The following is an 11,468-nucleotide window of genomic DNA, read 5'->3' as shown; positions in this document are numbered from 1 at the left end:
TAAAAATATGCATCTGCAGCTCTGAATGAAAGCCCAAAATACCAGTTTTTCTGGCCATCTCTGACTAACCTAACACTCTCCTGCAGCGAGCATTGGGAGTCCAAAACCTACCCATGTTTCTCAACTGCAAAATCCAAAAATCTATTTGTTTACTATTACAGAAGTCTCCTTGTGTGTGACTGGCTAACCAAGAAAAAGAACTAAAGGGACCACACTGACTTTTATCTGAGCAATATTAGTTACATCACCCCCTCAGTGGCAATAGCACCACAGTATAAATTACTGTTTTCAGGACAGAGAGAAGCCCCACTGTAGAAGGACTGGATTCAATGAGAGCCATTGTACCTGCAGGTTTGCTCCCTTCTGGGAACTCCAAGCATTTCTGTACTACTGTGCAAATACAAGACAGGCACACTTCTAACAGAGAAAAAATATAGCTAATATAAAATTATAGCTGCTTTGTAGAAGCAAAATATAGCTGCTTTTCTGGAAGATGCAACATTCCTTTTATTTTTGTGTCATTTACAAAGATAAAGCAGTGCATTCCAATTTTTTTATTTACATAAATTGAGAATTCAGCTTGAGGTCAGAAAAGCTGATTTTATTGCTGTCTTTCAAGTATACACCACTGACTTTAACTGGCTTTGCAGTGAAACAACAGCACAATAAATTGACATTTTTTTGCAGAGATCACAGTGGAAGACCCATCACTGAATTCCATAATTTTTTCACTGGGGAAAACACTTATCTGCCAAAGACAGGAAGACCCCAGCCTGCAATAATCCATTAATTAAATGAGAAAATGACTTCATAGACCAAAGGCATCAAAATAAAAAAGGACATTTTAGGTTTCATGGGAGTTGTCAAGTCTTTATTATAAAACGTTGCAACAAGATGTTGGATCATTTATTGAAACTAATGTTTGCATAACTTTTCAGTGGTTTGAATTTATATTTGAAACATTTAAAAGAAATAATAAGGGAAAACAATATCCCTTTTTTGTTGTTTTTTTTTTTAAACATGCCGCTGTGGCAAGAACACTCAAAGTTTGACAAGGGTGGTACCATCTATATACATTTAGGAAAACATGCCTGCTGTGGGTGTACAAAAATAAAATTTATTTGTTAAATTACACATAAATATAAGGTACAAATGTATTTTTAAAATACAGATAAAGATAATCACACTTGCATTGTGTACATATGAAAATACAGTATTTTAATATTCAACATACACAGACACATTTATGATAAATGCAACTAGTTGGCAATGCCAGTTCTTCTCAGTCTCTGTTTTGTTCTTTTTTTTTTTTTTTTTCCCTTCCAGTTTTCCATAAATATGGAAAAATAGGTTTTTGAAACAATTAGTTCTGCCGGACATCTTGCAGCAGCTTGTTAATTTCTGCCACCAGCTCACTGGCATCCATGAGTTCGTGTTTGCCATCACTGAGGTGGTTGAGTACGTTGTCAAAATCATCTTCCTCGTAATTCTCCGGGATCTCCTCCATGGCTGGCAGCCACTTGGAGGAAGGCTGCGCGCCCGAGTGAGTCCCCAGAGTGGGCCCGTTGCTGGCAGGGTTTTGGAAATGTGTGCTGGCTGCCCAGGCTGCCACTGCCGGTGGATAATTTACAGTCTTGGCTGGCAAATGTCCTTTCCTGCGCTCCAAGGAGCTGGAGCGATCCATCTCATCGCACTCCGTGTAGGCATCTAGGGAGGGAGGCAGCAGGCGCTGGAAGACGCTGCTCATTTCAGAGAGGAGGGAGGAGGTGCAGGTGTCCCCTGACTCCTCCTCACTCTGGCAGTCCTTCCCAAACGTTGAAAAGCTCTTCTTCTTCTCACTGGTGTCAGCAGCCTGGGCGTCATCCTCGAGGCCCTGATGCTGCTGCTGCTGCAGGTGCTGCTGGGGCGACTGGAACTCCTCCCCAGGGATGAACATGTTACTTCTGTAATCGGAGGAGGGAGAGGGCAGTGGTGGCATCCAGCACTGGTCAGAGTGCCCCAGGACCCTGCACTCCTCTGTGCACAGCCGCATCGCTGCAAGAGAAACATGAGGAGAGTGAGTATCCCTCTCCTGCTGCAGATAGTACCTACGTTCACAGGGACTGACACCAGGACTAAATGTCTCCAAAGATGTTCAAATCTGGTGTTTGGTTTCATTTTCTGTGTGCAGGAAGGTGGCAAATACAAATGGTCTGGATCTAAACGTACTTCAACTGCCAAATGGTCTCAAAAAAATGGGAATGACCAATGCAGAACATGTAAGACAGTAATGTGATTGCTTAACTAAGGTTGAAGATAAACATGTAAATCCCAGGCGGAAAACAAGCATTTGTGGCTTAAAGCCATTCAATCCCTTTGTACAATGCTAGCTCATTAAAACAAACATAAAATAAAAGGAAGGTGTTTCTACCTCCAAGCATTCACTTGAGTTTTAGTGAAGTCTTCCACAAGCAAATAGTGAAGCATATCAGAGTGGGAATAAATGGACAGGGGAAATAAAGAGCAAAGAATATTAACATGCAGAGGGATCTCCTTCTCCATTAAACCTCTTTTTATCTGACAATGAAGTGTATGTAGAATTCGAGGTGATCCACTGCCATTATTACCTTTTTAAGTGAATCAGTTCAATTTTAATCTAGTATCAAAATACCTAGGGCTTAATTCCTACTCTGTGTGACTATGGTGTTTATACTGCATTTATACTCGCAAGTGCACTTGCACCTCTGTAGCTCAGGTCACTGGACCATGCTGGCTTAGATGTTGGCAAAAGGAGGGCTCTAACCCACCAGATGGGCACCCAGGTACACGATGAGGGCTGAAGAGCAGAAGACAACAGAGCTGCTCTCTCAGCTCCTTGGTTTATTCATGTCTCTCAGGTAGAAGAAATGAGGGCAAGTGACTGCATCCCTGAGAGCTACACTGCTCTGAACTAGACCATGAAGGAGCACTGCAGCAGTCCTCTCCAAACACTCAGAGGTCTGGCAATGGTCCCTGGAAGCAGAGACAGGAAAAGCCCAATTTGACAGACCTGCAGAGAGGGATGTGCCAGGAGAGAGGCCAAATGTTCCATTCCAAAGGGAACTAATTGTAGGACACAAAGCCTTGTCTCAGACTAGGCCCTGCCTGTGTGCCTGGCAGAGTTGCTGGAGAAGACCTGGGTTCTACTGGGGCCACTAACTTGGTTTTGAGTCACATGGTTCAAAAGACAGTTTTCAGAAATCACAGCTCTTTACATTATGCATATTTTGACCGTAAGAAACTTCTGCCCTATTCATTTAATAGTTAGATTGCCCCACACAGAATAGAGTTACTTGTTCTTTCTCTGTGCATATTGAGTACATAAGAAATGTTTGCAGACATGCCCTGTAAGTTTCACTTGCTCCCTCATCACATTTTCCATCTGGCTCTGGATCCACTCCGTTTATCAAAAAATCTTTTTGCAGTGGTGTAAGCAGAACCGAACAGAGTATTTCAGCTTAGGATGTACCAGTGATTGATAAAGTCCTACTCTCATGTTGTCAGTGCTATTTATCTCTGCAGTTTACACAGCCTATCATATTGTTTGCTTTCCTAATGGCCTTTCCATTCCTATAAGTATAAACTTTCTCTGTGTCTTGCAAGCGAGAGTATGAATTTCTTCAAGATTACAAGCTCAGGCTGCAGTCTGGATAGTGCACAAGCTGTTACAAAATAACTGCTGACCCAGGCAGCTTCAAACAAACAAAGCAAACTAGAATATATCAGTGGCTGAAGCTTTGATAGGAGTGACTGAAATGCCTACTTTGCTCCCATGTATGATCACAGATACTACACTTGATCTTAGCCAAAAGGCCGAGAAGTGATGATTTACAGAAAATTAGTTAGAAAGGATAAAAAATATCTAAGTGATCCATGACCAGTTCTCAAGTCATCCCAGAAGGTGAGAATTACTCTTCTAATTAAGAAGACTCTGTTAAGACTCCTTTAAATTCATTAGATACTTTCAGTGGTCTAGTATTTCATTAGTAGTGGGTTTTGTCTTAGTGTGAGTTTTGTTACTGTTGTTATCAGGAATGGTTTTGGTTTAAAATAATAAATTGTTAAGTTCCTGAACATAAGATCAAAAGATACCCTGAAGTAACTGAATGGTGACACAGTCTGTCCTTAAATCAGCAATGAACTAAAAAACACCCAGATGCACAACAGTTTTTTCCTTTTCTTTCTGTTTTCCAGAATTTAAAGTTTGTTCGTTAAGATTTAAAAAGAGAGAGAGAAAAACAAGTCTTTCAAGGACAGTTATTGAACTTTCCGATCATATAATTTGTGAAGTTTTGAGGAACTGGTTCCATTCCTATCCAATTTCACCTTAAAGGGACAAACTGAAAGGACTTTCCCACAGGATTTTGCCTGTGGCCAGACTGACAATGCAGAAAACTTTCAAAATGGAGAACAGGAAACCTCCAGGAAGTTTTCTTTTCCTCCTTTTTATTTATTTGGACTGCAGAACAATTCAGGTCTCTTCTGAACAGGTTCAGAACACTTATCTGATGGATTGAGGCCATGCATAGCAGCAAGTGGACATCTGGGTGAGATTAAATGCCAGTCTTGACAGCCCCACACAGTTCTGTCTGCACTCAGAAAGAGTTTTCCTTACTTTGAATGCAGCTAGCTGGGCATTTTGGGAAATCCTATGCTTTGGCTTCCTGTTTAGAGAGGGAATTGTAAGAGCTGAAAATGGGTCATGGGCATTTTAGCCAGCTAAGAGGACAATCATTCCTGTCTGCTGGCAGCCCCCAGCTGCCCACTGGAAAGGGACAGCTCTTCCTTGGCAGCAGTGGGGCTGGATGCCAGTGCAAACACCATTACATTTGAAGTTCCCCTGGCAACTGAGAGCTCCAGCAGATCCCTCCCCGTGTCCTTGCTAAGCATAGGAGAGAATGAGACATGCCTCATGTTAGCTGGCAGAGGAATAAGCAGTAGGAGTTAGGGAGGAAGAGGATAAAAATATATTAATACTCCAGATGTAGGCTAAAGATTTGGAAAACATGATAACTTTTTGAGGCCTTCAGTTTTGAGCATGTTTGAGGAGGTAGGGATAGTGATACGAGGTCTAGTCTGGAGCAAAATATACTAAGGAAAATTTAAAGTTAAAACATATAAGAAAACCAAATTGAACTTTTGGTGTTTACTCTTGCCTAGCATAACAGGAGGTTTCTCAGGGTAAAGCACATCAAGGTCGGGTACAATCCCTGTTTTCCCTGGCAGACCAGGGAAGAAGATCCAGCACTCCACCTCCTCTGCTCCAGCCCTGGGTAATGCATGGGGGTCACTTTAGGAGGGACATGTGCTGCACCACCCCATAAAGCAAGGGGCCCTCATGTATAAAATTACTTTACTAAACTTTTAAGTTCACACTCTTGGTTCAGTGAACTACACCGAAATTATCCAGCCCTGTGGTTGTAATATGATCTGAAGTAAGAACAAGATCTAGGGTACAACCAGAGGCTGTATAATTACTAAAGTAATTACAAATTTCTTCTATCTGTACTAAGCATGATTTCCCATGACTTTTTATTCAACCTATAGCTAGGCATAAATTTAAAAGTGATGCTTCATACACACGAGTACGTACATGTGTGTTTATCCTACTGCCACTCACCCTTGTCTCATTTTTTTCTTTCTGCCTCTTGCTCCTGAATTGTACCTCTTGGGTTCTCTCTTCCAAAAATTAGGATTGCAATATTTAAAATCTGGAACATACTTACATCTTTCCCTTGCCACTCAGGCTCATTTTTCAGTGGGGGAAAAAAATATACTTTTCTTTCTTCTCCATCCATATTTCTAGTCCACTTTTAACATTCAATTTCTGAACAGCAAAAGTTTGTATCAAACCCACTGTGGAAAACCTACCTCCCAAATTATAGTTCAGTGTATTTTTAACAAACCACAACCGCCTGGCTTTGCAAAAACATCCACCCAGTCATTAGAAGTCTAAGGACTTGGAGAAGATTGTACTTTTAGGGGGAATCTGGAGCCAGCTCATGATGTGAGTAAAGAAAAAAAAAGAGTAGGCATTGCTCTGAGTAGATTTGCAGCTGAGTCTGAGGTTTCATTTTAGTAGGTATGTCAAGGCTTCAGCTCAGTATTTACCATGAAGTAGAGTAAAAAGGAAGGAAACACAGGACGTGAAAGCTAAAGAATTTTTGCTTTCTCAGGAGTAGTTTTATCAAAGTGACAGCCAGGCAGCACTGTAAATAAACCGGTCAGCTTCCATTGTGCTCTTACCTGCAGGAATTCTCCCATCTGTAAGGAAAAGGTCACTGAATCCTTCCCCAAGAAGTCTGTCAATTGGAGACTCTCTCCCCAAATCATAATCACTGTCTCCAGCTTCACTATCACCCCGGCCACTGTCTTTCAAGCTGAATTTATCCATATCTTGTAGGGCATATCTGTAAAGAGAATTGTGAATTACATTATCTCAAATATGTTACAGTCCACTTTTTGATTAAAAATATATGTCCATATTTTCAGATGCATGTACAGAATAGTCTGGATTCTCACCTGTAGCTTCTGGAATACTTGTTTCCTCGAAAACTTGGCCTTGGCTGATATTGGCCCTGGTGAAGCATCGAGAGAAGCTGAGAAACCTGCTAAAGAAAAAGTGAAAAGACTGATCCTTTGAAATGAAAGCTCAAGTTTCTAGCTGTAAAACCACAATTTGCTTCTCAGGTTTGTTTGTGGTTTATTTTTTTTGCCCTTTAAATCTTAATTAAATCAAATTCCTGCATATATATAATGCAATACGACAGACTATTTTGTAGTTAAGTGTCTGACACAGGAAACACCTGAAGACTACAATGAGGAAATGCACTGCTGTTCATCTGCCTCTCATAATGATTAATTCATTAACAAATAAAACAAGTAATTAAAGAGAGGTAGAGTTTTGGTTTGGTTAAATATATTAGAATCAGTCCTTTACCATTCCAGGATCCTAATTCAAAACAAAATGTCATTGCTTTACATGTAAAGAGTTGCCAGGACACAGCTCTCATTTATTTAAGCCATTACCCAGCATTTGGAGTAAAAACTGAGATGGGGAGTCTCAAAGTTTGAGATACTATGAACACATATTACAACAGCTGTACCTAAACTGTGTCAATGTTTAGTCTTTTAGTTCTTCACCCCCATCAATAAAAGAACTTCCTGGATCATTTCTGTATATAAATACTCAAGCACTCATTCTTAGGTGGAGCTGTACAGAGGGAGAGGGAAGGCAAGGAAGAAAAGAGTGAGTAGTAAAACAGATCTGTCTGTGTTCCACTTCACTGTTTTGACCTTACAGGGAAGAACCGAGGAATAATGCTATTAATAATAGATTTAATGCTGTTCCCCATTTAATCCAGTACCTCAGGGTAATGGAATGAGTCAATACTGGAGCAAAGTTGAAAAGCTGTGGCATTCAAGAGAAACCCATGGCACACCCCCACATTAGGCATTGACCTCATTGCCTCTTGCTCTCACGAGCTGCATCCAGGGATACCTGCACATTCCCAAGTGAGTGCATGAGTGAATGATGTGCAAAACTGAGGTATGGACCTTACCTCGACAGCTGGCGTGGCATGGGTGAGCTCCAGTGAGAAGTTTTCGGGCACGTGGTTAGAGGAGATGGTCACCAGGCTGTTCAGCGATTGGTGGCTGTGGTGGCTCTGTCGGCTGCTCATTTGTCCCCTCTCCAGGGTCGGGGATGACGATGGAGAAGCTCTGTGGTGAGACCTGATGGGTAAAGTGCCATTAACCGTTGGCACTAATGTAATGTCCCCTTTGTGGATCTGTCTTGAGGGCCGTTTTGGGTGGTGCTGGTAGGTTGATTCCGCCACACGACAGTTGTAAGACCTGGTGTCCTTTTTCTCTCGATTGCATCTCGTAGCAAAGATAACCATAATGACCAACAACACGGCACATATTGATCCTAAGGATATAATTGTTATCATGGAGATGTCCAGGGAGGGTTGGCTTACCAAAGTTGCTTCTGTGCTTGAAAATGAATAAACGTGCTCAAAAACGGTACATTTAAGAAGGGCTTTAGTACTAAGCTGAGGGCTGCCTTTATCCTGGACTATCACTAAAAACTCCCATTGTTTTGCTGGAACTGATTCAACACTCACATTGATAGAGATGTCACAGGTTTGGGGATCCATCACGAAGATGCTGTTTTTCTTGTCAGCTGCTATGGAGCAGCTGAGTTCAGAGTTCATACCAGAGTCTCTATCCGTAGCCCTTATCCTGGTGACAAGAAAGCCAATCCCAGCATCTTTAGGGATTGAGATTTCTGCTGTGCTGTTGCGTAGCGCTGGCCCCACAATGACAGGAGCGTTGTCATTCTCATCAATGATGGTTAGCACAACGGTGGTATTGCTAGCAAGCTGCTGGCTCCCTCCATCCCTAGCTTGAACCACAAAGGCAATTTGGTTTACTTCCTCGTGATCAAAGGTTCGCAGGGCATAGATCGCCCCATTGGAGGGATCGATGGTCACGTAGGTGGTTATGGAACTCCCCAAAATAGAGTTCTCCAAAATAGTGTACGTCACCTGCCCATTGTCGCCTAGATCTGGGTCTGTGGCTGTGACTGATGTGATGTAAGCTCCTGGAGAGTTATTTTCCAAGATAACAACTTCATATCTGTTTGTCTGGAAGCGGGGTGGGTTGTCATTTTCATCACTGATTTGGACAGTAAAGTGTTTCACTGTGGAGAGACTTGGCGTTCCCTTGTCCTCCGCTATTACAGTCAAGCTATATTCAGATCTCTTTTCCCTATCCAGAGTGGCATTAGTCAAGATTAAATAGTTATTTTCATAAGTCTTTTGAAGTTTAAAGTGACCATGCCCATGGAGTTTACAAACTATCTCTCCATTCACACCAGAGTCCTTGTCTTGCACTCTGACCAGGGCAACAAAGGTGTCCAAGGGTGACCCTTCAGAAATGTAAGCTATCTCTTCTCTCTCTGTGGACATCAGGTTTAAGTTAATTTCTGGTCTGTTGTCATTCACGTCCACAACTTTAATTATAATTTTGCAGTGAGCCGGAATAGAATTTGGCCCCATATCCTGAGCCTGAACATCAATTTCATAGGATTTGGTTACTTCATAGTCCACTTGCTTCAGCAGGGTCAGATGACCTTTTTCTGAATCTATATTAAAAGTCTCTATAATTTTGGCAGACACGTGACTACTAAAGGAGTACACGACTTTCCCATTGGCGCCCTCATCTGGATCAGTAGCATTGAGGTCTATCAGCAAAGTCCCAATGGGTGAGTTTTCCAAGAGCTGGATCATATATGACTGTTGCTCAAAAACAGGGCTGTTGTCGTTGGAATCAGAAATGCTGATTTTCAGGAGGGATGATCCAGACTTCTGAGGCACCCCTTTATCAGAGGCAGTGAGCTGGAGTTCGTAACTCGACTTCAACTCACGGTCCAGCTCTCTAACCACAATCAGCTCTGCGTATTTAGCACCATCAGTCCTGGTTCTCACCTCAATGCTAAAAAAATCATTTGCAGAAAGGGAATAAGTGTGAAGGGAGTTGTCTCCCACATCTGGATCAAAAGCACTGTCCAAAGGGATCCGGGTTCCTACAGCTGCACTCTCTGATATCTCGATAGGGATAAGAGCTCTGGAAAACTGGGGAGAGTTGTCATTAATATCCAGCACTTCAACTTCAACATGGAAAAGCTGCAGATGTTCAGTGGGTAGAGTGATCACATCAAACTCTATGGAGCAGTTTAAGTTTTTCTGGCACAGTTGTTCCCGATCAATTTTAGCTCCTATGCTGATTTCTCCATTATCCTCACGGACTACAAGCAAGGGAGAATTCCCCCTCTGCATGGCTCGAAAACGAACCGAGGAAGGGTTAGGCATTTTTAATAACACATCGGCAACATCCTCCGATAGTCTTGCAATTACTGATCCAACCCTCTGCTCCTCATAAATCCTGTATTTCAAATTCTTGCCCAGCACAGCCTTATTGAAAGATATTATCATCAGTGCAAAAATGAACAGAAAGTGCATTTTACCGCCGATTCGGTGCATTTGTAAGTTTTTGCAATTAATTTCTCCCAGCAAGTTAAATAGCAATTATTTCGCCTTCCTTCGGTACCTTAAACCCAGCGCACATCTGGTCCTTTCCAACTTGAAAACGCCTTCTTTTCTAGCCAGCCAAGTATTAATATCTTACAGATCAAAAAACTTTTTGCTCTTTTTTATACACACCGTGCCAGGACGTCCAGATACAATCTGTAGGCAATCCCCGCTTTCTCATTTGACTCCGCGCTCCTCTTCCAGGCTGAGATGCTCCGGGGCAGCGCGCTCCTCTCCCGCCGTCAGCATCCAGGGACGGCCGGGAGCCGGCGGGATGGAGCCGCGCAGCCCGTCCTCCCGCCCCTCTCCGCGCTCGCCGCCGGACTGAACAGCCTCCCTCGCCGTCTCCAGCCTAAAATCCTCCGCAACTTCACTCCAACTCCCCAGACAAAGCTTTTTCCCGGCCTGTGCCGAGCCGGGTCCAGCCAATCAGTCCCTCGCCCCGCCGGGGAGGGGCGGGGGGCACCGCGGCCGGGGCGGGGGGACCGGGGGGGGTGATGGGGGCGGCTCCTCCGCCAGCCCCTGCTCGCCGCCAAGATTTGGGGGTGGGGGCATGCGAATGACTAATGGGCAACTTTAAATCAACGTCCCTCCTTCCCCACCCCTCGAATTTTTGTGGCGGTTTCAAGCGGGGGTTTTGTGATTTTAATTCCTCCCCCTTCCTGCCACGAGAAATGAGGACCGCGCTGCTTATTTACATACTTTTAGGTTCCCCTTGTTTAACTCGCTGGGAGCTTTTAAGTGGGTTTGCTTAGTAAAGGAGGTGGTGGTGCCGCAAGACCGTCTTCTTTGCTGCTTATTTACCTACATCCTGCGTGTCCTCAACGTCTGTGCTCCTGCCCGGAGCCCAGAGAGATCTCCTCCACTCCGCGAAACCTCTCCCTCCTTCTTCCTAAGTCAGGAACATTTTGCACACTCCGGTCCTTCCCCGGCTCCCTCTTGCAGCATCTCTGCCCTCAGCGCAGCTGCCTCTGCCTGAACCCGGTTCCTCTGTGTGTTCTTATGTGCGATTGTCTCTGTGCTTTTTTATTATCGTTATTTGCTGTTCCAGTGCTTCTTCAGATGATCCTTTTCATCCTGTTTGAAACAGTACTTCATGCTCCACCGCGACAGTCAGTGCTAAGCACACCTTCTACATGCCAAGTGTTTTAAAGGAAAAGAAGCCACATGACAGATTGTTTGGAAAGTGACAAAATCCTCCCCTTTCTGCTGTTGCTGAAAACTATTTACACTTCCCCACAATTGCACATAAATATATAATCTTATGACTGAGTCGAGCATGTATTTTGCGTACACCAGAAATGTTACAGATCCCTACGTGAGCTTCAGGTTGCATCCAGGACATGGAAGCTTATG

At 43.3% G+C, this 11,468-nt stretch overlaps 1 protein-coding gene and 1 pseudogene across 2 annotated transcripts; both read right to left on the bottom strand.

Moving 5' to 3' along the window:
• Positions 1–482: 482 nt before the first annotated feature.
• PCDH18 (protocadherin 18) lies at positions 483–10,064 on the bottom strand. Of its 2 annotated transcripts, none has more exons than XM_032686717.1 (4): positions 7,581–10,064; positions 6,541–6,629; positions 6,265–6,428; positions 483–2,034 (listed from the first exon to the last, which is right to left on the bottom strand). In XM_032686717.1, exons 1-4 carry the CDS (start codon positions 10,062–10,064, stop codon positions 1,364–1,366), a joined length of 3,408 nt encoding a protein of 1,135 aa, XP_032542608.1. In that variant the 3' UTR covers positions 483–1,363. The 2 variants fall into 2 exon arrangements, with proteins under 2 accessions (XP_032542608.1, XP_032542609.1); XM_032686718.1 differs by having other exon boundaries at positions 1,364–2,034; positions 6,541–6,626.
• On the bottom strand, positions 3,629–3,843 carry LOC116786512 (annotated as a pseudogene).
• Positions 10,065–11,468: the final 1,404 nt, after the last annotated feature.

The sequence above is a fragment of the Chiroxiphia lanceolata genome, chromosome 4, assembly GCF_009829145.1.
Source record: "Chiroxiphia lanceolata isolate bChiLan1 chromosome 4, bChiLan1.pri, whole genome shotgun sequence".
Lineage (NCBI taxonomy): Eukaryota > Metazoa > Chordata > Aves > Passeriformes > Pipridae > Chiroxiphia > Chiroxiphia lanceolata.
Note: the sequence above shows the minus strand (reverse complement) of the source record. Positions and strands in the feature narration are given on the sequence as shown.

Excerpts from the sequence above, each read along its gene's own strand:
- PCDH18 (XM_032686717.1), bottom strand. The coding sequence starts at position 10,064 with ATGCACCGAATCGGCGGTAAAATGCACTTTCTGTTCATTTTTGCACTG. Across the intron at positions 6,429-6,540 it reads AAGTATTCCAGAAGCTACAG|ATATGCCCTACAAGATATGG; the intron begins GTGAGAATCCAG and ends TTCTCTTTACAG. Across the intron at positions 2,035-6,264 it reads AGATGGGAGAATTCCTGCAG|CGATGCGGCTGTGCACAGAG; the intron begins GTAAGAGCACAA and ends TTTCTCTTGCAG.